This window comes from Scyliorhinus torazame, chromosome 14, assembly GCF_047496885.1.
Source record: "Scyliorhinus torazame isolate Kashiwa2021f chromosome 14, sScyTor2.1, whole genome shotgun sequence".
Taxonomy (NCBI): domain Eukaryota; kingdom Metazoa; phylum Chordata; class Chondrichthyes; order Carcharhiniformes; family Scyliorhinidae; genus Scyliorhinus; species Scyliorhinus torazame.
In genome coordinates this window covers 180,061,228-180,087,805 of record NC_092720.1, presented here as the reverse complement: position 1 = coordinate 180,087,805, position 26,578 = coordinate 180,061,228, and the positions used below count along the sequence as shown (strand labels likewise).

Here is a 26,578-nt window from a genome sequence, read left to right as displayed (position 1 = left end):
CCATTAGAACATAGTAGCCAGTAATTGGTGGGTGGGAGCGGAGAGTGAAATACTGAACTCACCTGAGGTCCAACTACACCTGGTGGTCCTGGAGGGCCAGTCTTGCCTTGAAAACCCTGCAAACCGGAACAGATATATTAGCAAGAGCGAGCCATGGAGATAGAAAGATCGCAGCTGTGTGAAAAAGCTATTCAACACTCCTCCTTCTAGTCCCATGCCCCAAGGGCATGTTGGTGACCATAGACCTTCCATTGGATTGGTCCATGATTATGCTGTGGTTTGCCATTGCTTCCTGCAGTATTACTGACGAAGAAACCCTCCCACTCTTTACCAGGGCTATTGAAAGGATTTACAGGCTGATAATCACCCTGTTTGGCCACATTATGAATGTTCCTTTCGTGGTCATTAAGTCCTGAAGCAGGACTCGAATCTGGGACAACTGGCCCAGAGGCAGGGAAGCTACTCACAGAGCCACTGGATTCTGCAATCAAACACATTCTTCCCAATTCCTTATTTGTCTTTCAAAACCAATCCCTCTGGTACATTAACTATCCCAAATAAAACCTATTCCTACTGGCAAATTAACTTTTCCATTGTTCCTGGAGCTCCTAGGGGTCATGGACGACCACATACGAGAGTAGTTTCTTTCTTTCAAATCCATCTGCAAGGCAGCACTTACCACTTCCCCTCTCTGTCCAGGGTGTCCTGGGAGTCCGTCCTTTCCTGGTGGTCCCTAGCAACAGGAAAGTACAAAGTTAACATTCATTCACCTCATTGCTGCAGCCTTTTAATCAGTGCATATGGTTGCTGCTAATATTACTTGAAGATACACAAGAGTGTTGCGCAAGGAGGGAGGGCTGCAGGCAGGCTAAGGTTAGCTTAACGGGGTCTCATATTAGACTCTTGAAGATTCCAATGCCAGCCTGCAAGACAACTGCGCACTATTTCAACCTTTCGCTGAACGTACTGGCCCAGTGTGTCTATTTCAGATATGTCACTGGAGAATATGGCCCCAGTGCATCTATTACAAATATCTCACTGGGGAATATCGCCCCAATGTGTCTATTGCAGATATCTCACTGGGGAATATCACACGGTGTGTCTATTACAGATATCTCACTTTGGAATATCACTCAAGTGTGTTTATTACAGATATCTCACAGGAGAATATCAGCTCTGTGTGTCTATTACAGATATCTCACTGGGGAATATCACCCCAATGTGTCTATTGCAGACATCTCACAGGAGAATATCAGCCCTGTGTGTCTATTGCAGATATCTCACAGGAGAATATCAGCCCTGTGTGTCTATTACAGGTATCTCACTGGGGAATATTACCCCAGTGTGTCTATTACAGATATCTCCCTGGGGAATATCACCCCAGTGTGTCTATTACAGATATCTCACTGGGGAATATCACTCAAATGTGTCTATTACAGATATCTCACTGGGGAATATCACCCTAGTGTGCCTATTACAGATATCTCTCTGGGGAATATCACCCCAGTGTGTCTATTGCAGATATCTCACGGGAATATCAATCCAGTGTCTATTAGAAATATATCACCGGAGTGTATTTATGTCCGCACATGTGTGTGTGAGTATGTGTTTCTGCGTGTCTCTAAATTCTCTTGTCTATGAAATCAGCTCTCTGAAATGGGATGTTCCCTTGGGATCTAAAGAGTAGGAGTAGGGAGCAATTTCAAATGTACTTACAGGTGGTCCCTTTGGTCCGGCAAAGCCCGTTGATCCTTGAGGCCCTGGAAGACCCTGTGTTGTAAAGAAGAGGCAGGTTGTTGCAGAGAGTGGATTTGATCAGAGCATGCCCACTTTCTAACACTGCACAAAGGAGTGGGTCGCTAATTGCTAACGCTGTAGGGGGAGCCACCTGAGAACTCTGAGCCCCTGCTACCTAATAATCATCATTAAAACGTTCATTAGTTGTAACCCACTAACACACAAACACCACGGGCAAGTTAAGCCCCAATCTCACAGCAAGGGATTGCAGACCGTCAAACTCACAGATAGATATTAAAAACAATGAGTGAGTTAGTGTGTTCAGATCTTAAAGTCCGCATGAAAATCAAGGTTTACTTTTCAACCTTAGCCATTCGGGACTGGCAGCTGGTGGTTGTGTGTGTGTGTGGGGGGGTGGGGGGGGGGGGGGGGTGACGGCGTTGGTGGGTGAGTGGTGGTGTCAGTGGAGCTTTGGTTGGGTGTGCATCAGCCCCGTTTTGTCTCTGAGCGGTCCCGGAAAAACCAAGGCATACCGTTTTGGTGGCAATCCAGTCCAGGGCTGCCCATTAGCTGAAGCCCTCATCCTGCCCCACTGTATTGCGGTTTGTCGCAGAGGGTGAGGGGAGTGGCAACATAAATGGGTACCCAGGCCAGGTAGAGTGGAATAGGGCAGCTGGTTAGCATTGTGTGTGTGGTGTGGTGGGCGGAGAGGGGGGGCGTTATGGGATATCTCCAATGTTAAAGGAATCAGTGCGTCTGCTGAAGGTCTTCAAAACCTTCAGTGAAGTAGACAGGCCTTGCTCGCAGATTAGGCCCATTTCCATGGCAACCAACTGCCCTGGTACTCTATTCCCGTAGGGAAACATAGAAACTAGGAACAGGAGTAGGCCGATCGGCCCTCTTGGTCTGCTCTGCCATTCAATAGGTTCGCGGCTGAGCCTTTATCTCAATGCCATATTCCTGCATTCTCCCCATATCCATTGATGCCGTTAAAATCTAAAACATTATCTGTCTCTTTCTTGAATACATTCAGTGACTTGGCCTGCACAGCCTCCTGTGATAGAGAATTGCACAGGTTCACCACCCTCTGAAGAAACATTTCCTTGTCTCAGTCCTGAATGGTCTACCCTGTATCCTGAGACTGTGTCCCCTGGTTCTAGATTCCTCAACCAGGGAAAAACATCCTCCCTGCATCTAGTCTGTACAGCCCTGTTAGAATTTTATACCTTTCAATCAGATCCCCTCTAGTGAATACTGGCTCACATGAACCAACCTCTCCTCCCTTCAACCCCGGTATCAGCCTAGTGAACCTCCTCTGCAGTCCATTGTGGCAAGTACATCCTTTCTTAGGGTGACCAAAACTGCACTCAATATTCCAGGTGTGGTCTAACCAAGGCCCTGTATATCTGTTGGAAGATATTCCTCATTCTGAACTTAAATCCTCTCACAATGAAGGACAACATACCATTTTCCTTCCTACTTGAAATGAAATGAAATGAAAATTGCTTATTGTCACAAGTAGGCTTCAAATGAAGTTACTGTGAAAAGCCCCTAGTCGCCACATTCCGGCATTGAACCGTGCTGCTGGCTTGCCTTGGTCTGCTTTAAAAGCCAGCTCTTTAGCCCTGTGCTAAACCAGCCCCATTTACTTGTTGCACTTTCATTGACTGGTTTACAGGGGCACCCAGATCGCTTTGTACATCCACATTTCCCAATATATCACCATACTCTTCCATCCTGTTTTTCACACCTAAGTGGGTAGCTACATTGTACTGCATCTGCCATGTGTTTGGCCACTCACTAATCTTGTCCAAATCACCTTGAAGCCTCCCTGCATCTGCCTCACCACTCACAATTCTGCAAATTTGGAAATGTTACATTTGGTTCCCTCAACCAGGTTATTTGAATATATATATTGTGAGCAGAAGGGGGCCTAAACATTGATTCCCGTGGTTCTCACTAGTCACTGACTGCCCATCAGAAAAAGACCCATTGGTTCCCACTCTCTTTCCCTGTCTGTCAATCCTAGGTCCATGCCAATACATTAGCTCTATCCCATTAGCTTTAATTCTTTCCACTAACCTCTTAAAAGGGACTAAATAAAAACCTTCTGAAAGACAAATTCACATATCCACTGGTACTCTCTCATCTATTCTACCAGTTACATCCTCAAAAAATACCAGCAGATTTTTACGATCATAGAATTTACAGTGCAGAAGGAGGCCTTTTGTGAAGACAGCGCCAGGGTACCAGGTTCGATTCCCGGCTTGGGTCACTGTCTGTGTGGAGTTTGCACTTTCTCCCTGTCTCTGTGTGGGTTTCCTCCGGGTGCTCCGGTTTCCTCCCACATTCCAAAGATGTGCAGGTTAGGTGGATTGGGAATGGGAATGAAATCCCACAATGTCATGCCAGCTTTATTTTGTAAAGCTGCGATCCCCAAAAACCGGGGAAGTTCGACTGGGAAACAAAGAAAATGGCAAATTGAACAGTTTGATACATTCGAAACATACTCACCCGTTCGCCAGAAGGACCTGGAGGCCCATCAGTTCCCGAACCTCCCTGTTAGCGAGCAATAAAATAAGAATAAGTTACATTGCTTCTTGACACAGTGTGAATGTGCAGCATCCGACTGAGCAACGGGGCGACATTCAGCAGCCTCGTCCTGCACGACTTGGTGTCAGGGCGAGCCCGCTGAATCTCGCGAGGCCTGGATAGAGATTCGCGACGCTCGAAAGGGAATCTCGCGGCGCGACAAAATCAGGGTCTCACGCTTGCAGGGTGAGATCCAGGTGGGTATATTTAAATGAGCCATTAGGTTCATTTAAGTATGCGCACGGCCCACTCACCTGGGGCCTGGGATTCACCTGCCTCGCCAGAGAGGCCTCAATCGGGAGCCACCTGGTCCTGGTTCACAAAGTCGTGGTGGCACCTCGGGGTGGGGGTGGGGTGGGGCGGTCCCGCTGGGGAGATGAGGCCCCTGGGTGGTCGTGGGCAGGGCAGGTTGGTAATGAGGCACTCTCCTTTGCAACTGGGCACCTTGGCACCGTGAGGCTGATAGGGAACTGCCAGGGTGCCTGGAAGGCAATGCCAGGGGTCAGGCCGGGGGTGGGGCCTTGACACAAGAGATGGGGTAAGAGGGGGAGGCTTGCGGACCCTGGAAGAGAGAAGTTAGATAAGATCGGGGATTCCAAAGCCACGGTGCCGGGGGGGCAGAGGTGGGGGATTGAAAGATTGGGGCTGCCTTTAAAAATTGTGCCTCGATCCGTGAGTAGTCACTCTTCCTGCATTGGTGAGCTGTGCAGCAAATTACTTCAAGTGTGGCTTGAATGGGGAGTTCCTCGCCCAGGCCAAGGAAAAACGGCAATGTGCCGTTGAACAGCAGGGTCTTTCATGGCACTACGGGCGCTGGTAATCATCCCAGTAAATGTGATGTTCAACGGACTTTATCGCCCCCAAGGTTATTCCTCAAAACCTTCACTACGGCCTTGCACACACTCGGCAGCTCCGGAAAAACATCCTGCTTCCCGCACTCCCCACACAATCCAGCCCCCCCCAATACCACCCACCCTTCACCACCCCCTCAACACCCAGCGCCCCACCACAACACCCAGCCCCTCCCCACACACCACTCAGCCCCCCCACACACAACCCCCCCACACCACCCAGCCCCCACACCACCCAGCCCCCACACCACCCAGTCCTCCCCCACACAACACCCAGCCTTGCCCACACACCACCCAGCCCCCCCACACCCAGCCCCCCCACACACCACCCAGCCCCCACAATACCACCCAGCCCCTCTCAACAGCACCCAGTCCTCTCCCCACACCACCCAGCGCCCTCGCCCCACACCACCCAGCACCCTCGCTCCACACCACCCAGCACCCTCACCCCACACCACCCAGCACCCTCGCCCCACACCACCCAGCACCCTCGCCCCACACCACAGCAGCACCCCCCATACCACACAGCACCCTCGCCCCACACCACAGCAGCACCCCCCCCCCATACCACCCATCCACCCCCATGCCACAAACACCAGGCAGAATTTTGTGTTTTTCCTAAGTGCTGTCTCAGGCGGGAAAAACACACTCAGTATAAAACTGTTAGTTATAACAGTCTCTCTATCTCTCACACACCCTCAGTATAAAACTCTCAATTATAACACTCTCTCTGTCACACACCCTCAGTATAAAATTCTCAGTTACAACATTCTTTCGATTACGCAAACATCCTCACTATTAAATTCTCAGTTATAACTGAGAGTGAGCGGAACGGTGGCACATTGATTAGCACTGCTGCCTCAAAGTGCCAGGGACACGGGTTCAGTTCCGGCCTTGGGTGACTGTGTGGAATTTGCACGTTCTCCCCGTGTCTGCGTGGGTTTCCTCCATCCTCCCACAGTCCAAAGATGTGCAGGTTAGGTGGATTGACCATGCTAAAATGCCCCTTCGTGTTCAGCGATATATAGGTTAGGCTAGGGTGTTGGGAAGAGTGGATTGGTGCAACTGCCTTCCTTTGGCACCGTAGGGATTCTATGATAACACTCTTTCTGTCATACACACCCTCAATATAATACTCAGTTATGTAACCATAGAAGATTTTGGGAATATTGGCTTCTAAATAGTGGGACAAGTTAAGAATTAAAAGCCTGAGGTATGCTTCAAAAAACATTTTGTTTTACTTCTAGGGAACAGAAGGTGAAATTGATGAAGGAATGTGTTTTTCTCTCTAGGTTTATGGACTGTGATTTGATTGGAGAGGTCCCTGGGGAGTTAATGTGCTTTTGCAGCCTGCAAAGATAATTTGTTTCCTGGCTTGGGGAGATGAGGTCACTGCTGCGTAGAGCCAAGGAAGGCAGAGAGAGAATTCGAGAAGCTGTGGAGAGACGTAGTTTTGGAGACGGCTGTTCGAGAGACAGGGGTTTTGAAGAAAGGTTTTTGGAAGTGAAGTCTAATCTCGGATCAGGCAATCCTTGCTTTTCTTGAAACTACAAGAAAAAACAGTTATCTTTTGCAATCAACGGGGCCGAGGTGGAGATGGTTAGCAGTTTCAAATTCCTCGGGGTGCACATCTCCAAAAATCTGTCCTGGTCCACCCACGTTGGCGCTACCACCAAGAAAGCACAACAGCGCCTATACTTCTTCAGGAAACTAAGGAAATTCAGCACGTCCACATTAACCATTACCAACTTTTACAGATGCACCATAGAAAGCTGCATCACAGCTTGGTATGGCACCTGCTCGGCCCAGGACCGCAAGAAACTTCAGAGAGTCGTGAACACCGCACAGTCCATCACATGAACCTGCCTCCCATCCATTGACTCCATCTACACCTCCCGCTGCCTGGGGAAAGCGGGCAGCATAATAATAGATCTCTCCCACCCGGCTTACTCACTCTTCCAACTTCTTCCATCGGGCAGGAGATACAGAAGTCTGAGAACACGCAAGAACAGACTCAAAAACAGCTTCTTCCCCACTGTCACCAGACTCCTAAATGACCCTCTTATGGACTGACCTCATTAACACTACACCCTGTATGCTTCATCCGATGCCAGTGCTTATGTAGTTACATTGTATATGTTGTGTTGCCCTATTATGTATTTTCTTTTATTCCCTTTTCTTCCCATGTATTTAATGATCTGTTGAGCTGCTCGCAGAAAAATACTTTTCACTGTACCTCGGTACATGTGATAATAAACAAATCCAATCCAATCCAATAGGAGAGTTTAAAAACAAGAGTAATAATATTTTAATAGCAGGGCAGTCTTTTCTGAAACCAAGGAAAAGGCTAAAACAACGCAGTTGAAGCAGTCATTTGAATATATTCAGCCAGAGTCCGAGGTGGTTTTAACCAGAGCCAGAATCTATTCTGTTCCGTAAGTATTAATCTATGCCATGCTAATTTTAAGGTGGATTAACAAATCTGTGTTTCTTTTCTAGTTGTTTAATGGGAAATTGTAAGTTGTTGTTTTTGAGTGTGAAGTTAAAAGTTTAATTTTGTATTCATAAGTTTTATTTTAGAAATACCAAAGCGCTTTTTTTCATGCAATCGGTCCTGAAACAAATCATTCTTTCCGCGCAGTCTCAAAATGAACTAAGATATCAGAGTTTCGGTCCAGTATCCTGGCCACTGTTGGTGTCTCATCTGGGATCGTAATAAAATTAGGGGCTTGTCCGGGATCTAAATATAATTCCTTGTTTGGCTTGGTTGTTTTTTTTTTCGTTCATGGGATGTGGATGTTTGTTGTTGCCCAACCCGGAGGGCATTTAAGATGTCAACCACTTTGCTGTGGGTCTGGAGTCACATGTGGGCCAGACCAGGTTAGGAACAGGGGCGGGATTCTCCCCTACCCGGCGGGACGGGGGGTTCCGGCGTAATGGAGTGGCGGGAATCACTCCGGCGTCGGGCCGCACCAAAGGTGCGGACGTCTACGCACCTTTAGGGGCCAAGTCCTCACCTTGAGGGGCTAGGCCCGCGCCGGAGTGGTTTGCGCTCCGCCGGCTGGCGGGAAAGGCCTTTGGTGCCACGCCAGCCGGGGCCAAAAGGTCATCGCCAGGCGACGCATGCGCGGGAACGTCAGCAGCTGCTGACATCATCCCCGCGCAGGCGCAGGGGAGGGGGCTCTCTTCCGCCTCTGCCATAGTGAAGACCATGGCGAAGGCGGAAGAAAAAGAATGCCCCCACGGCACAGGCCCGCCCGCGGATCGGTGGGCCCCGATCGCGGGCCAGGCCACCATGGGGGCATCCCCCGGGGCCAGATCGCCCCGCGCGCCCCTCACCCCAGGACCCCGGAGCCTGCCCGCGCCGCCTTGTCCCACCATTCAAAAGGTGGTTTAATCCACGCAGGCGGAACAGGCATTCCAGCAGTGGGACTTCGGCCCATCGCGGGCCGGAGAATCGGCGGGGGTGGGCCCACCGACCGGCGTGGCGCGATTCCCGCCCCCACCGACCGGTGCGGCGCGATTCCCGCCCCCACCGACCGGTGCGGCGCGATTCCCGCCCCCGCCAAATCTCTGGTGGCGGAGACTTCGGGACAAAGAGGGGACAGGATTCACGCAAGCCCCGGCGATTCTCCGACCCAGCGTGGTGTCGTAGAATCCCGCCCCTGATTTTCTTCCCTAAAGGGCATTAGTGAACCAGGTGGGTTTTCAACAACAATTGACAATGGTTTCATGGTCATCATTAGACTTTTAGTTCCAGATTTTTTTATTGAATTCAAGTTCTACTATCTGCCCTGGTGGAATTCGAATCCACCTCCCAGAGCAGTACACAGCATCTCTGGATTATTAGTCCAGTGACAATACTACTGCGCCACTGCCTTCCCTAGCTATGCCATTGCCTCCTCTTAAGTTATTGAACTTCAAGACAGTGAGTGTGTGTGGAATGATTACATTCTTTCAGCTTTTGAAATCTAAATAAAGACTGACTAGAGATGGCTCTTCCAGTTGCAAACATTTTTGTGGGTGTAGGTGTGATTACTCGGGATGGTTTACAAAGAGAGGCTAAAGCAAAACTTTTGGGTGGGGCGGAGAAGCTGCAGTTTACCTGATCTAAAGGGGTGAGGAAGGTAGCGATAATATAAAGCCATACCTCAATGTTTAAATCTGCCACAGACACAGCCTGAATCATTAGAATTAGCTGGAATTCAATTGCAAATAGAAATTAAGGAATTGAAGATAGAAGCAAAGGAACAGTAGAGACTGGCAATGACAGAAGCAAAGGAAAAAGAGAGGCTTTTCAAAAGAAAATGGAAAGGAGAAAGATTGAGGTGGAAATGGAAAGATTAGCAAAGGAAAAAAGCTATAAGGAAAGAGAGAGAGAATTTGAACTTCAGAAACTGGTACTGCAACGAGAGTATGAACTTAAAAGATGAAGTTAAAGGCAGCAGAAATGGCCAATGATTTTGAATTGGTTCATAAAGCAAAGTTTGGTTTTCAACATCAATTTCAATCAGTGAAGGGTAGAAACTGGGGAAATTAAAAATTCACAGGTCATTAATGCAAAGGTTTAGTTGGTGATGTTAAGGAGAGCGTCCCTCAGAGTAAAAAGGAAACTTATATGATAGTGATAGAGGGATAAGAAAACCTAAGTGTTTTCATGGTAATAAAGATGGACATGTGAAGTAGTGTTGGTGGCTTAAGGAAAGTACTGGGAAGACAGACTCAGTAAAACAGGATAGATACGCCAGTGGGGTTTATTAAAGTGGGAGAAAAACAACATTGTTGCAGTGAAAGAGGTGCAACAGAGTGTACAGCCTGTTCAGAGGTTGGTGGATAACCAGCCACCAGACCTTTTTAAAGATTTTATTTGTGGGGGTAAGGTTTACTATGTATACAAGGTGGAGAAGGTAAGGAGATTAAGATTTTTAAAACAAAATTTACAGTACCCAATTTATTTTTCACATTAAGGGGCAATGTTGCATGGCCAATCCAGCTGCCCTGCACATCTTTGGATTGTGGGTGTGAGATAGGGAGAATGTGCAAACCCCACATGAACAGTGATCCGGGGCCAGGATTGAACCCGGGTCCTCGGTGCCATGAGGCAGCAGTGCTAACCACTGTGCCGCCGTGCCGCTCAGGAGATTAAGATCTTAAGGGATACAGGAGCAAGTCAATCTTTAATGGTGAGGGATACAAGGAGATCTGTAGAATTAGTGGTGAGAGGAGTAGTGTTGCGCCATATCAGGCAAGGTTAGAGAGTCTGGTGAAAAGTGGTGGTAGAAGTAATATAAAAATGACCTTTTCCAAGGGTATAATTTATCCTGGGAAATGATATAGTTGGATCACAGGTGGGAGTGATGCCTACTGTGGTTGAAAAGCCAGTGGAACGTCGAACAACTGAGGTGCGGAAAGAAGCATATTCTGATTGTGTTTCCTGATTGTGTGATAACAAGCTCACAAAGCCACAGGTTGAGACAGGAGGAAGAGAACTCGAGGAGTACCGATAGGGAGGCTGAAGTTCAGTTGTCAGAAACCATGTTTGATCAAATGGTTGAGAAAGAACAAGAGCAGGTGGTGGAGGAAGCGGGTATCTTAGTTCAAGAAAGTTAGCTGAATTACTGCATAAATATTCAGAGATAAAGTAGTTGTATCAGAAAGCATATACAGAAATAGAATCTGAGTGTATACCAGAGTGTTATTACATTGAAAAATAATGCATTAATGAGAAAATAGAGACCTATATATATTCAAACAGATGAGAAATGGGCAGAAGTTCATCAAGTGGTATTACCGGTGCATTATAGAAAGGAAGTTTTGCAGGTAGTGCATGAAGTTCCAGAGGGGGTCATTTAGGAATAAAGAAAACTCAAGCCAAAATACAAAACATTTTTATTGGCCTGGACCCCAGAAGGATGTAGGGGAATTTTGTCGCACATGTCACACATGCAAGGTAATGAGGAAACTTCAAGCGGTAATCAAACCAGCACTCTTAATATCCATTCCAGCATTTGAGGAACCTTTTACTAAGATGCTAATTGATTGCGTGGGATGCCTAACAAAAATGAAAAGTGGGAATTAGTATTTGCTGACCATAATAGATGTGTCTACTAGATTTCAGAGGCCATTCCATGAAACATTACAGCTATGAGCGTTGTAGAGGAGTTAGCCAATTATTTCACGAGATATAGACTACCCAAAGAAATTCCATGATCTAATAATGAAGTTATTCAAGGAAGTTATGGCGAAGTTATTCAAGGATGTTATGGATAGCTCAGGAATATATTAATATAACTCAACAGCGTATCATCCAGAATCAGAAGGAGCATTAGAAAGGTGGCATCAAACTTGAAAGACCATGTTGAGGGTGTAAAATCAGGATTATCCAGACAAATGGGATAAAGGAATTCCATTTGTACTATTGTCAATTAGGGATACACATAATGAATCAACTACATTCAATCCATTCAAATTGATTTTTGGTAATGATGTAAGAGGACTACTAAAATTGATCAAAGAGAAGTTGGTGAGTCAGCATTCAGAGACTACATTGTTGTACTATGTGTCAAACTTGAGGGAGAGATTAACTAAGGCTGGTGAGTTGGCTAGAAGTATTTAAAATTGTCACAACATGTGATGAAGAGAGACGGTTAAGGAATCAAAAATTCAGAGTTTTGTTAGTGGGGAGAAGGTATTAGTATTGTTACCAATGATAGCTGAACCATTAAAAGCAAGATTTAGTGGGCCTTATCAAATTGAAGGCTAATTGAGTGAGGTGAATTATTTGATAAGCGTGCCAGGTAGAAGAAAAACTCATATTTTGATAGAGAAGGAAAGGTAAAGTCGCCATAGTCCCAGACGACGAGAGGCTGTTTTATACTTTGAGGGTGAGAGTTGACAGGTGGTGATTTAACCCGAGGTCTGTATAAGTTTAAAGTTATGCCATTTGGAACCAAGAATGCACTAGCAACATTCCAAAGATTAACCAGCAAGGTAATTTCTGGACTAAACCATTCTGCAGTGTACATTGAAAATTTGGTGGTGGTCAGTCAAATGTGGAAGAAGCATCTGGAACATGTAAAGGAATTATTACAGGAGGCTACAGAAGGCTGGATTGGTGGTAAACTTGGCTAAAAATGAATTTGCGAAAGCTCAAGTCACACTCTTAGGCCATACAATTGGACATGGTCAGATAGTCCCACGGAATGTGAAAACAAAAGCTATTGGGGAGTTTCCAATGCCGTCAACGAGGAAAGAAAGTTCTGGGATTTCTGGGCATGAGTGGTTTCTACTAGTTATTCATGCCAAATTTTAGCAGTGTGATTGCTCCACTGACTGAACTTCTGAAAAACCGCAGGAAATTTCAGTGGATATCAGAATGTCAGGAAGCATTCGATGATCCGAAAACTATGTTGTCCACCGCACCAGCTTTGGTGACACCTAATTATGTCAAGCAATTTAATGTAGCAATTAATGTAACTGCTGGTTATTGGTGCTGTACCATTGCAGGAAGACGACAAGAGAATCAAAAGCCTGTTCATTATTTTTCTTGGAAACTAAATATTCATCCAAAAAAAATTTGACTATCGTAAAAGACATCAGTTGGTACTGGCTTTGCAATATTTTGACATTTATGTTGCTAACAATTCATCGGAGACAATTGTATATACAGACCATAATTTATTGGTGATTTTGGAAAAGGTTAAGGATTAAAATGAAAGACTGTTTAGATGGAGTTTATTGTTACAACCATTTCATGTAAAAATGATACATGTAGAAGGAAGAGACATCATGATTGCTGATGCTTTATGATTACTTTGAAATGAGAGACTAGAACGTTCAAAGGTGGAAAAGTAAGACTGAAATGTTTAAACTCATGTTTAAGTTTGCAAGTTTAAATATAATACGAAATGTATGTTTATAGAGTATTAGTTGCATTTAGTAATGAGAAATGTTTAGAGTTAAAAGGCTTTGGGAAAATGAAGCTATCTTTTTATATTGCTGGTTCATTTGAAAAAACATGAAATGAAATGAAAATCGCTTATTGGCACCAGTAGGCTTCAAATGAAGTTACTGTTACTTTTAAGGAGGGAGGTGTGATGCATGTAGGAATTTGTGAAATCATTCCTGGAGCGAGGTATCCTTTCCTCACAGTCTTACAAAATTAAAATACAATATTGTGGTTTCTGTCCAGTATCCTAGTCACTGTTGGGGTCTGGTCCAGGATCACAATATAACACTCTCTCTGTCTCACACACACACCCTCAGTATGAAACTCTCAGTTACAACACTCTCTCTGTCAAACACACTCAGAATAAAAGTCTCAGTTCTAATATTCTCTGTGTTAAACACTCATACCCTCCGTCTAAAATTCTCCATATAACACACTCTGTGCAGACAAACCCTCAGTATAAATCTCTCAGTTATAACAGTCCTTCAGTATAAAACTTTCAGTTAAAACATTCTCACTGTCACACAGACAGCCCCTCAGTATAAAGCTCTGTTGTATCACTGTCACACACATATTCTTTACTCAGAGAGTAGTAAGTGTGTGAAATGTCCTGCCTGCAACAGTAGTGGACTCGCCAACACTAAGGGCATTCAAATGGTCACTGGATAGACATATGGACGATAAGGGAATAGTGTAGATGGGCTTTAGAGTGGTTTCACAAGTCGGCGCAACATCGAGGGCCGAAGGGCCTGTGGTGCGCTGTAATATTCTATGTTCTATATTCAGTCTAAAACTCTCAGTTATAGCACTATCTCCGTCACACACGCAGCCCGAGTATAAAACTCAAGTTATAACAGACTGTCATACACATACCCTCAGTATAAAACTCTCAGTTATAACCCTCCCTCGACCATACACACCCGAAGTATAAAGTGTTCAATTATAACTCGCTGTCACACACATAACCTAAATATAAAACTCTCCCTGTCACACACACTCCCTGAGTATAAAACCCTCAGTTATAACACTCTCTGTCACACACACCCGGTATAAAACTCTCGATTATAACATTCTCCCTGTCTCACACAATCACACTCTGCATCAAACTCTCACTTATAACTCAGGTTTACCTTGCTTTTTGTTACACAATACCCATCATTCAGAATGCTCTCTGTTATAACACTCTCTCTGTCTCACACACACACTCTCAGTATAAAACTCTCAATTATAACACTCTCTCTGTCACAGACACACAATATAAAACTCAGTTATAATACACTGTCTCACACACGCTCATGCTCAATATAAAACTCTCAGTTATAACACACTCTGTCACAGACACACACAGTATAAAACTCAGTTATAACACTCTGTTATATGCCCCCAATGATGGGCTGATGTTCAGCTCTCGTTCTTTGTGGTCTCCACTTTCCCCTTTTTGCCCCCATTGTCCAAAAACTCACCTTTGCCCCTGGTTTTCCTGTGGCTCCTCTTGGTCCTCGTTGACCACGTGGACCCTTGAAGAAAAAGCCAAAGTTAGTATCCTGTCAGTTTCCGCCTGAATCTTGACCACATACAGTTGGATGTGGGTGTGCGGTTGTAGTAACCACACCTACCCCTAGTCACACTCCTACTCCCCAGTTATCTCTTACACTCCCTCAAAGTCTTATTCACCTCAGTTACACTCTGTGAGATTATTTACTTTACACTAACTACACTGCCAAGGATTCACATTCAAAATCTTCGAGAGGTGTGAAGGTTACGTACCGTAGGTCCGCGCTGTCCTCTTTGACCCAGCTTGCCTTGCAAACCCTGCGAGGAATAAGATGGAGGAGAAAGATGGAGGGGAAAAAAGGAGTGCACCAAGAAGGGTAGAGAGATTTGGGGATGGAAAAAGATAGGAGATAAGGTTAGATGAGAAAGATAGAGGCAGTGTAAAGATACAGAGGGAGAGAGAGAGAAGCAAGAGAGAGAGGGGGAGAAGGGAAAGAGAGAGAGAGAGAGAGAGAGAGACACACTCACACAGACCGAGGAGGGAGTGACAGAGTGATAGAGATGGAGAGAGGAGACAGAGACAGACCGGGAGAGAGAGGAGGCGAGAGACAGAGAGAGAAGGCGAGAGAGAGGAGGGAGAGAGAAAGGAAGAGAGAGAGGAAGTGAGAGAGAGGGAGGAGGTGAGAGAGGGAGCGAGAGAGAGAGTGAGCGATAAAGGGAGACAAACACAGACATTTGATGAGACTCCAATTATTGAACATGGTGTTCCTCATTAGCAAAGGACATCAAACAGCTTGTAGCTGTGCTTCCCGACGTAAGAGCTTCTTCCGGAACTTACCCGAGCACCTTTCTCGCCGTTCGTTCCGGGGAATCCCGGGAAACCAAGGGAACCCTGGAAAAAGGGAAGCAGACAGTTAGACGGAGCTGATGGTGAGGCGTTACCAATATCCCAGACCAGGCGCACCAGCTGCGGAGGGGGGGGGATGGCGAGGGAGTGGAGAGCTTCCCGATATAGTGGGAAACATTCCATGCGGGCTGTTGGGATTAACTCCTCAGATGATACTGGGGGGTGGGTGTTGTGGGGAATCTCACCGCCTTTGAAAAAGCACCCTACCTGGGCCCATTCCCCCACCCTCCCCAGACCCACTCCCCCACCCTACCCAGGCCCACTCCCCCACCCTACCCAGGCCCACTCCCCCACCCTACCCAGGCCCATTCCCCCACCCTACCCAGGCCCACTCCCCCACCCTACCCAGGCCCACCCCCACCCTACCCAGGCCCACTCCCCCACCCTACCCAGGCCCACTCCCCCACCCTACCCAGGCCCACTCCCCCACCCTACCCAGGCCCACTCCCCCACCCTACCCAGGCCCACTCCCCCACCCTACCCAGGCCCACTCCCCCACCCTACCCAGGCCCACTCCCCCACCCTACCCAGGCCCACTCCCCCACCCTACCCAGGCCCACTCCCCCACCCTACCCAGGCCCACTCCCCCACCCTACCCGCGTAATCCTGCAATCCGAGTAAGGGACACTAAGAGCCAATCCACCTCATCCTGAACATTGTTGGACTGCGGGAAGAAACCGGCGCACCTGGAGAAAACAACATAAACACAGGGAGAACGCGCAAACTCTGGTATTGAACCCAGGTCCCTGGCACTTTGGGACAGCTGTGCTAACCACTGTGCCACCGTGCCACCCATGAAAGATATCAGACGAAAAGAAAATCCAGAGTCCAGTCATGCTTCAGGATGAGGTGTCTCTGGACAGTGGTGATAATTATTTGAGTTATTTTGGACACAGCTGCCAGGGCATTCTGAGGGGAGGCGTTCCTGTCCCCCACAACCCTACAGGCTGAACTATGGTTGCAGATTCTGGGGGGGGAAGGCGGGAAAGGGTGGGGATTAATAAAGGAGGCCTGACTGCTGTTTTCCACCCCACTCCCACCCAGCCTTGGTTGTCTTCTGGGAGTCAGCCTCCAGGGACTTACAAAGCCCCTAAGTGTGGGGCTTATCATCCGCCAGTAAGGTCCCAGAGTCAGGAACACATCAGCCCGCTAATTCAGTTGACAGCCATTACAGGTCTCAGAACATGTTTGTTCCTTTTTTTAATATTCTTTTGCGAGATGTGGGTGTCACTGGTTAGGCCCAGTATGATTATTGCCGTAATTGCCCCTTGAGCAGGTGCGGTGAGCTCAAACCGCTGTAGTCCATGTGGTGTAGGTACATCCTCAGTGCTGTTAGGGAGGGAGTTTGGAATTTGACGCAGCAGCAATGAAGGAATGGCTGATATATTTCCAAGCCAGGATGATGAGTGACTTGGAGGGAAACCTCCAGTGGTGGGCGTTCCCAGTTTAATGCTGCTCTTGTCCTTCTGGATGGTAGTAGTCATGGATTTGGAAGGTGCTGCCAAAGGAGCCTTGCTCAGTTACTGCAGTGCATCTTGTAGATGGTACACACGGCTGCTACTGTGCATCAGTGGTGGAGGAAGTGAATGTTGAAGATGGTGGATGGGCTATGTCCTGGATGATTTCAAACTTCTTGAATGTTGTGGGAGCTGTGTGGTCAGCGCTCAATTAATTGATTTCATAAGGGCAGGACTAGATAAATGCTCACAGGCTTGGCAAGGGAACAAACAGGCACAGGTATAAGTGCCAGGCACGCACTGGACGTGTAATCCAGAAGCTAACGCTCATGCTTTGGGGGCACGGGGCATTTTGCGACTGGCAGAATGTTTAATTCAATTAATAAATCTGGAATATAAAAGCAGCGTCAGTCACGGCAATCAGGACAACCATCATTAATTGTCATTACATATTCGCCTGAATTGAAGATTGGCTGGCTGGCAGAAAACACTGGGCCAGAGTTAACTAAATGGGAATAAAGTTCCAGAGCCAACGCGTTTAGGCATGTGTTTCCCGGCGTTCGCAGCATTGTCTCTGAAGTGGCCGAGCAAACCACTCAGTTCAAGGGCAATTATGGATGGGGAGCAAATACTTGTCCCGTCAGCGACACCCACAGCCCATCAAGGAATATATATATATATTTTTTAAAGATGCACAAATCCAGTGATTATAATCATGCACACTTGAAATAACTTGCGTCTTACAACTTGCAGCCTCAGGATTCCCCAAAGCACTTGATGTACTTTGTGAAGTGTAGTCACTGTTGTAGGAAACGTGGCAGCCGATTGGCACACAGCAAGATCCCAGAAAGCGTAACAGGATAATTGCCAGATTTAATTTCGTTTTTAACTCTGCTGATAATTGAGGAGCATTGGCCAAGGCGCAGGGGAGAGCTCCCCTTATCTTCTGAAAAATGGTGAAGAGATCTGTTATATAAAGAGGGGACAGATGGGGCACGCACGTTACATCTCGCTCCAGGAGTACAACACTCCCTCAGTAATGTCGCTAATTATCAGCCCACATTATGCCTGTGGATTGGGTCAAAATCCTGCGACCTTACGGCTCACAGGTCAAGTGCCAACCTGCACACGTGCGTGTGGACACACAACCCATGCACTAAAGCACGTAGCCACACTCAAAACAAATACGAACATGCCTCCCGTTACACACACAGGGACAGGAAATACTCGGAAGCCTTCATGCAGAGAAAAATTACACGTCAAATAAACCGACTGAATATTGTTAAGTGTTTGTGTAACTCCGTCCTGGACCAGAGTCGTCAGCTTTATCCTTCTTACCTTGGGGCCCTGCCGTCCGGGGTAACCAGGTAGACCAGGCACTCCGAGTTTACCCTAAAATAAAGGAGAAAGAGGGTATAAAACAGGGATAGTCAAATGCATCGGGTATCCACATGACATCGTGTTACACTCTCGGGATACAGGGCAGACCGCTTAGTACTGAGATGAGGAGACATTTCTTCACTCTCAGAGGGCGGTGAACCTGTGGAATTCTCTACCACACAAGGCTGTGGTGCCAAGTCACTGAATATCTTTGAAAAGGAAATAGATTTCTAGATTCTAAAGGCATCAAAGGGGCTTGGGGAGAGAGCAGAAGTGTGGCGTTGAGATATAGTATCAGACGTGATCATACTGAATGGCGGAGCGGGTTCGCTGGGCCGAATGGCCTCCTCCTGCTCTCATCTTCCATGTTCCTACGTACACTTACTGTCCATTAACAACCACAACCTGAATTTATATAGCACCATTATCAGAGTGAAACATCCAGTGGCCTTTACTGGAACATTATCAGATGAACTTTGATACCAAACCACCGAAGGAGAAGAAACCATGACGTCCAAGGACCAAACGCTCGCTCAAGGAGGTAGGTTTTCAGCAGCGCCTTGCAAGAAGAAGGAGGAATATCGAGGCAGGATGGGATTTCCCAGAGAATAGTGCCCAAGGCAGCTAAAGGCATCATCGCCACAATGATGGGACAGGGGCTATACAAGAGACGGATGAACTGATGAACAGGGTGGAGGGGATTATCGAGATGTTGAGGAGGAAGAGGACATGGAAGGATGTAAATATGACTACGAGAAGTTGCTGAAAAAGAGAGGCACGCTGTTGAAGCTTTTCCTCCTGCACTCATCAGGACAAATGCAAGAATGCCAAATTTCAAACTATCAAAACAATTTATATTACAGGACAGAAGGGGTGCTGATTGCTGTAAGTGTGCAGGGGCCCATTCTCTGCAAACAAAAGGGATATGCTCAAGCCTTCTGCCTTTTTTGAATTACCCAGAAACTTATAAGTCCCGGTTGCTTTCTCCTTGACAATGCATCACTCTTTTCACCATTATTCAGGGATGATAATTGGAGGTGAATGGGTGTGTCGAGGTGAGTGGGTGTGTCAGTGGAGGACAGGTGGAGAGGTTGGGGGTGTGGGGAGAACCGTGGGCAATAGATAAGTGGGACTTGGTGTGAGATCAGATATTGGTGGCACAGTTCGAAGACGGTTGAGGATGGGACACTGGCCAGGAGGGCATTGAAAGGGTTGATTCTTGATTCTCAATGTGCTGAGGGCATGGGTTAAGGTACAAGAGCAGTTAGGACGAGCCAGGGTTGAGTGGGAGAATGGGGGCTGGGGCGGTGGGAGGGAGGGTGAAGGAGGAGGCGATTGACTCTGGAAATAGGCAGTCTGGGCGATGGTATACTCAGAAGCATGGGAGAAAATAGTGAACCAACTCTGATTCCAATTCGCTCACAACAATTTTACAGAATTAAGTTCTAAATGCTACGAAGTTAGGCAGGGAAGGTAGAAGGTGAGGGAATAAGGATAAGGGGTCAGGGTGGGAAGGAAGGTCAGAGGTGAAGGATGGAATAAAGGATAAGAAGTGAGTATCGGAGTGGTCAAAGGTGAGGGAGAGAGAATGTGGGGGTGAGGAAAGGGTCAGAGGTGGAAGAGGTAGGGTAGGGGTGCGAGAAGGAAGGATCGGAGGTGAGGGAGAAATGGAGGGGTCTGAGGTAAACGAAGGAGAGAGCAGGAAGTGAGGGAGGGAGAGATCAGCGACAAAGGACCGAAGGGAGGCTTGGATGTGAGGGTGGGAGTGTACAGAGGGGAGGGAAGGATAGGGTCGGCCAGAGACCAGAAGGAGAGAGGGGGAAGAAAGAGAATTAGGAGGGAACCGACCCCTCTCACTCGACAAGATCTTGAGCAAGAAAGCTTCCCCTGCACCGACCCCCAGATCACAATGTCTCTCACCTTCTCACCTGTCGCACCCAAGGGACCAGGGTCACCTGGAGGTCCCACCCGACCTTTGGGACCTTCAGGTCCATCCTCCCCTCGGGGGCCACTTGGCCCCAGCTCCCCCTGAAAGAAAAGAGAAAAGGGACAATGTAAAAAGACAACCGAGTTCCAAACTTTTCAGATGAGTACTATTGAGAGGTCAACGTGACACCAGCAAACACACGAGAGAGAGAGAGAGACAGACAGACAGACAGACAGACAGAGATGTAGAGAGAGGGACAGATAGAGAGAGACACAAGAGAGAGAGAGAGAGAGGCAGACAGAGAGAGAAAGAGAGAGTGTAAAAACTGAAGACAGTAAAAACCCAGCCTCATGACCCCCACCAAACACTCCCAGGACAGGTACAGGACGGGGTTAGACACAGAATAACGCTCTCACTACACTGTCCCATCAAACTCTCCCAGGACAGGTACAGCACAGGGTTAGACACAGAATAACGCTCTCGCAACACTGTCCCATCAAACACTCCCAGGACAGGTATAGCACAGAGTTGGATACAAAGTAAAGCCCCCTCTACACTGTCCCATCAAACACTCCCAGGACAGGTACAGCACGGAGTTGGATACAAAGTAAAGCCCCCTCTACACTGTCCCCATCAAACAGGTAGAGTCCCTGTCGACAGGCAGAAAGATGTGGACAACATTCAAGCTTGGGCTGACAAGGAGCAAGTCACAGATCAGTGTGCGGGGCTCCTCTGGGGGTGAGGTCACCCTGTTTTCACTGAGCATGGTCCACGCCAAACCAAGAAACCTGGTGGCCATGGAACCTCCACAAAGTTGGCTTGTGGGTGCAGCAAGTGATTACCAAGGCAAAGGGAATGTTGGCCTTTATCACAAGGAGGGTGGAATATAAAAATCAGGCATTGGTGAGACCACGTCTCGAGTACTGGGTATAGTTTTGGTCTCCTTAATTAGTGAGGAACATACTCTCATTGGAGGTAGCTCAGAGAAGGGACTGTTGAGCAAGGAGACTGGGGTCGCAATTCTCCGGCCGTCAGGATTCTCTGTTCCCGCCGGCAGCGGACCAGGTTTCCCGGCGACATGAGGCGCCTTCAATGGGAAATCAAGTGCTGGGAGTAGGGAATCCCGCCGCCAGCGAACAGTGCGCCGCCGAGAAACACGTGGCTGGGAGATGGCCGGAAAATTCAGTCCTCGGTCATTGACCGTTTTCAAGGCTGAGTTACACTCGAGTGACAAGAGAGTCAAGCAGGGGAGAAAGGCAGGAAAGTGGAGTTGAGGCCACAATCAGATCAGCCATGATGATATTGAATGATGGAGCAGGCTCGATGGGCCGAATGCTCCTGTCCCTTACGTGCTTGCGCAGTATTATGCGCGTTCGTGGGGAACTGGGGCGTCGCTGGCTGGGTTCAGCATTCATTGCCCATCCCCAGTTCACCTTGAATTGAGTGGCCTCCTAAGGCCACTTCAGAGAGGGGCAGTTAAGAGTCTCCCATTGCTGTGTGTCTGGAGTCACATGTAGGCCAGATCAGGTCAGTTCGGCAGATTTCCTTCCCTAAAGGGACATTTGGGAACCAGGTGGGTTTTTACCACAATCGACAATGATTTCACAGTCATCGTTTGACTATTAATTCCTGATTTATATTGAATTCAAATTTCACCATCTGCGATGGTGGGATTTGAACCAACATTCCCCCAGCCCAATACAATGGGTCTCTGGATTACTATTCCTGTCATAAGCTATCATAGCCTATTATATATCAACGTCCTTACTCGTTCGCCCTTGAGGCCCATGTCTCCCTTGAAGCCTGGGAAGCCATCTTCACCCTAGGATAAAACAAGGGAAAATAAGTGAATTGCAGCAAGAGACAGTGACACCAGAAATAAACCCACTCTTTCTTTCATCAAAGCATCAATAGGAGAGTAAATAACTCGCATTCATGTCGCACCTTTCACAACCTCAGGGCATCCCAAAGTACTTCTGTGCAGATGCAATACTTCGTGAAGCGTTCGCACTGTTGTAATGTGGGAAACGCAGCAACCAATTCATGCACAGCAGGATCCCACAAACCGGCATGGTAGTAATGACCAACCTGATTGAGGCCCCATTCACTCTCTACCACCACCTTATGGTTACCGTGTGTACCATCTACAAAACGCACTGCAGCAACTCCCCTTAGTCAGCACCTTCCAAATCCATGACCACTATCATCCAGAAGGCCAAGGACAGCAGATGCATGGGAACACCATCCCCTGGAGGTTCCCCTTCAGGTCACTCACCATCCTGATTTGGAAATATATCGGCTGCTCCTTCACTGTCGCTGGGTCAAAATCCTAGAACTCCCTCCCCAACAGCACAGTGGGTATACCTACAACACATGGACGGCAGCGGTTCAAAGAGACTCACCACCTCCTTCTCAAGAGGCCACGCGGCGTGGGCAAGATATGTTGGGGCTAGCCAGCGATGCCCACATCCCGTGAAAAATTAAAATGATCTTTTTACTTTAGTGATGATGATTGAGGGGATAAACTATAGGTCAGAAAAATGGGGAGAGTTCACATGCTCTCTTTCAAATAGTGACCATGGGATCATCCACGCCTACAGAGGGGGCAAACCACAGTCCCTCAGGCTTCACGTCCCCTCTGAAAGACAGCATGACTGACGATGCAGCGCTCTCCCAGTACTGCACTGGGGTGCCCGTCTAGATTCTGAGATCGAATTTCCTCCGGGTGCTCCGGTTTCTTTCCACAGTCCAAAGATGTGCCGGTTAGGTGGATTGGCCAGGCTAAATTGCCCTTTAGTGTGGGGTTACAGGATAGGGCAGAGGAATGGACCTGGGTGGGTGCTTGTTTTGATGGGCCAAATGGCTTCCTTCTGCACTGTAGGGATTCCAGGGGCGGGATTCTCCGCTGGCAGGATGCTCAGTTTTGACGGCACCCGGGGGTTTCCCGACGGTGTGGCGCTGCCCCACAATGGGAAATCCCATTGACCGGCCGGCGTAACGGAGAATCCCGCCGGCGGGTCGGGGCAGAAATGTGGCGCGGGGGGTGCGGAGAATCCCGCCCTATGACTTTATGTGGGCGTAGTTGGCTGGGCCCAGTATTTATTGCCCATCGTTAATTGTCCCTTGGGAAGGTGATGGTGAGCCGCCTTCTTGAACCGCTGACTCGGACCGGGTGAGCATGTCACTAACTCAGCCAAGGCAGCAAAGGAAACAATTAAAATTACTCAAATGATTGACGGCAAGCCCAACAAGGAACAGGAGAGAGTCCCCGATAGATTCTCTGCTCAGATGATTCTCGACTGCCAGGGCAGGTAAAGGTGACAATCTCACCCCCATGAGACATTCCCCTCCTCTTTCCTGAATCCACTCAACAACTTACATTTATATAGCGCCATTCTGTTAACAGAACAGAGCATCCCAGCGTTTCTTCTTCGCAGCATTGCAAAACAAAATAGGAATATTAGAGCAGACGGACAGAAGCTTGACCAAAGAGACAGGTTTCAAGGGAACTTCTTAAAGGGGGAAGCGAAAGGTAGAGAGGCAGAGAGGTGGAAGAAGGGGATTCCAGCGCTCGGGGCTCAGGTGTCAGAAGGCTCAGCCATCGGTGGTGGAGCGATTCAAACCGAGGTCACTCAAGAGGCTGGAATTGGAAGAACACAGAGATCCCGGAGCTGCGGGGCTGCAGGAGTTGACGGAGGTCGATGTGGGGGAGGGTGGGGATGATGGGCAGGCCACAGAGTGATTGGAAAACAAGGGTAGGAATTTTCAAATCCAAAGCAGCAAATGTAGGCCAGTCAGCATCGGGGAATGAGTAAGAATGCGGGCTGCGGAGGTTGATGTAAGGCGGAATGTGGGAAGGCCGCTTGGAGTGCGGTGGGACAGTTACACACCATGGGAGGAATCTTCTGCTCTGAAGTCTAAGTCCGGAGGCGAGTTTGGGCGTGATTCCCACTGATATCCGGTGGCACTGGAAGATTCCGCCCCTTACCTCTGGTCAGCACAACCTAGCCGGGCTATTGTCAAACCCATTGTTCCCATTGTAACACAAGCCACAATTATCTCAATTGTTTTACATTGCCAGGCTGTCTGGAACAACAGGAAGCGGCAGGGAGGAGGGGGGGGGAGCGGAATTTGCTACCAGTGGCTCTGACGCTTGCGTTGCAGTTGGTCTCATCCGCACAAGGACGGGTAGAGTGCCCAGGTGAAATGGCTGCATGTGCGTATGGTTATGGCGCAAAATGGCAGCACTCTGGTGCCATGTTGGTGTCACCAGGGACCTTCGTACCTAACCAAAAGGTGGCCCTAGATGAGCGCAAGTACCCCAGTGTCGAGCACGGGGTTTTCGGTCAGTATCGGTCTGTGCTGACTCCTATGCAGGGACAGACCGAGTGCCAAGGCACCATAGGGTCTACCCTTGGTTGGGAACAGCTACACGGATTGCGAGCTACGGCTTGGTTGAGCCATTTGTTCGGTCGGTTGAAGCCAAGACTGGCGTTTAAGAGTCTGCCGAACGGTCAGAAGGAGGGGGACAATCAAGGAGGTCAGATGGGGCTCCGCAGAGCTGTGTTCCCCTTGGGAAGGGCAAGTTGGGGCGGGAAATTAGACTATGAATCTTGATCCCAGCAGTGCGAACGAACAAAGGGTGAGGAAGTGAGGGTAAGGATGGGAAGAACGAGAGGGGCTAAGTGGAGATTGGCGATGAACCTAGCGATGAATCGGAGAGTGAAACGATAAAGGAAAAACGGGAAAAGGGATTGGCAAAGCCAGACAGGCACCAAGTGAAAGTGGGCGTGCAGGAAAACACAAGAGACCCAGTGAAAAGCTCTCACCTTTTCCCCTTTGTGTCCCTTCAGCCCTCGGATTCCTTCAGATCCCTGGAAAGAAACAGCAGGACAGTTATTTCCAGGATTGGGGGGAGGAGGTGTTTGGAAGCAGGAGTGGCGGATTCAGATGCTCAGAGGGTCACCCGCGCAGACATTGGTGTTTGACGCTGATGCACACTCACCTTAACGCCACGTGGCCCAGGATAGCCAATTGGACCCTGAGGACCTGACTGACCCTGTGTAGAAAAGAAGAGTGAAACGGTCACCTAAAGGTATAAGGGAGGTTCAGTGGGGGAGTTGGGGAGCATGCCAACGGGTTTGTACATAGTGGGGGTTCAGTTAGCTTAGTTGGCTGCACAGTTGGTTGGTGATGTCAACAGCGTGGGTTCAATTTCCACACAGGTGAGATTATTCATGAAGGTCCTGCCTTCTAAGACTTGCCCCCGCCTGGGGTTTGATGACCCTCGGGATAAATCACCGCCAGTCAGCTCTCTCTCAAAAGGGGATAGCAGCCTATGGGTCCTCGGGGACTATGGCGACTTCCATTTCATTTCATATAGGAGCTTCACCTTCCCAGCTTTGTCATTCGAGCCCATTTAAATACTGCGGCAGCACACACTTCCAAGCAGAAGAATTCAGAGATAAAATATCATTGAGAATAACAGATGATTTCCTGGCATTAGGAGATCTGGATGTCTCCGAGGTGCCGTTTCTTGGATTTGTGCATGGTGGCACAATGGATTCACATCGCAAACTTGTTTGGAATTACAGATCTTAAATATCGCTGAAAAGAGAGACATTTTGTCGAAGTTTTTCATCTCGTATCCCTCAGGACAAACACAAGAAAGCCAAATTTCAAAGGGTCAGAACTATTTAGACTAAAGGAGAAAAAGTGTGCTGATTGGTTGCAGGTCTGTTTGTCGGGGAGTCGCCACTGAGAAAGCAATGGAGAACTACCGGTTCCATCTAGGGTGATTCGTAACAGGCATCAGACTTGGACATATTCCTTTAGTTTCAGGGAATGAGTCACTGCGTGTGATCTTGCGTCACTTCAAGCAAGTATAAAAGAACCATAGAGCAAGCACAATTGATTATCTTTCTCCATGGCAACGCCTTGGCCAATCACAGTCAACGTGCCGTCAATCGCTTTTCATTTTTAAATAGCATTACAGCTCAACTCTTTGCAACTAATCCAAAAATGAGCGACAATTCCCTCAGCCCGAACCAATTCTCGAAGGCCGACGACGTACCTGGTTACCCTTGGAACCAGAAGGGCCTTCTTTGCCCGGGTGGCCCTGAGAAGAAACAACAAATAAGAAACAGGAGGTCAGAGGTTAAGCAACGCCAATGATGCAAACCCAGCCTGATAAGGTTCAGAGCTCGGATTTGGCCAATGAGCAAGAGAGGTTAAAGGAAAAAAAGAGAGAAACGGCAACCCGGCAAAGATCAGGAAGTACCAAAA

The 26,578-nt window shown here is 48.0% G+C and overlaps 1 protein-coding gene across 7 annotated transcripts in view; it reads right to left on the bottom strand.

Moving 5' to 3' along the window:
- The window catches only part of LOC140390254 (collagen alpha-1(V) chain-like), a 409,209-nt gene that overhangs the window by 74,452 nt on the left and 308,179 nt on the right, over positions 1–26,578 (bottom strand). For all 7 annotated transcript variants that reach the window (XM_072475252.1, XM_072475254.1, XM_072475255.1 and 4 more), the window contains 13 exons: positions 26,367–26,411; positions 25,299–25,352; positions 25,123–25,167; positions 22,062–22,115; positions 20,287–20,394; positions 18,325–18,378; positions 15,461–15,514; positions 14,896–14,940; positions 14,592–14,645; positions 4,252–4,296; positions 1,717–1,770; positions 680–733; positions 63–116 (listed from right to left, as the gene is read on the bottom strand). In XM_072475252.1, the coding sequence (XP_072331353.1) occupies positions 63–116; positions 680–733; positions 1,717–1,770; positions 4,252–4,296; positions 14,592–14,645; positions 14,896–14,940; positions 15,461–15,514; positions 18,325–18,378; positions 20,287–20,394; positions 22,062–22,115; positions 25,123–25,167; positions 25,299–25,352; positions 26,367–26,411 (720 nt within the window). The remainder of the gene's footprint in view (positions 1–62; positions 117–679; positions 734–1,716; positions 1,771–4,251; positions 4,297–14,591; positions 14,646–14,895; positions 14,941–15,460; positions 15,515–18,324; positions 18,379–20,286; positions 20,395–22,061; positions 22,116–25,122; positions 25,168–25,298; positions 25,353–26,366; positions 26,412–26,578) is intronic.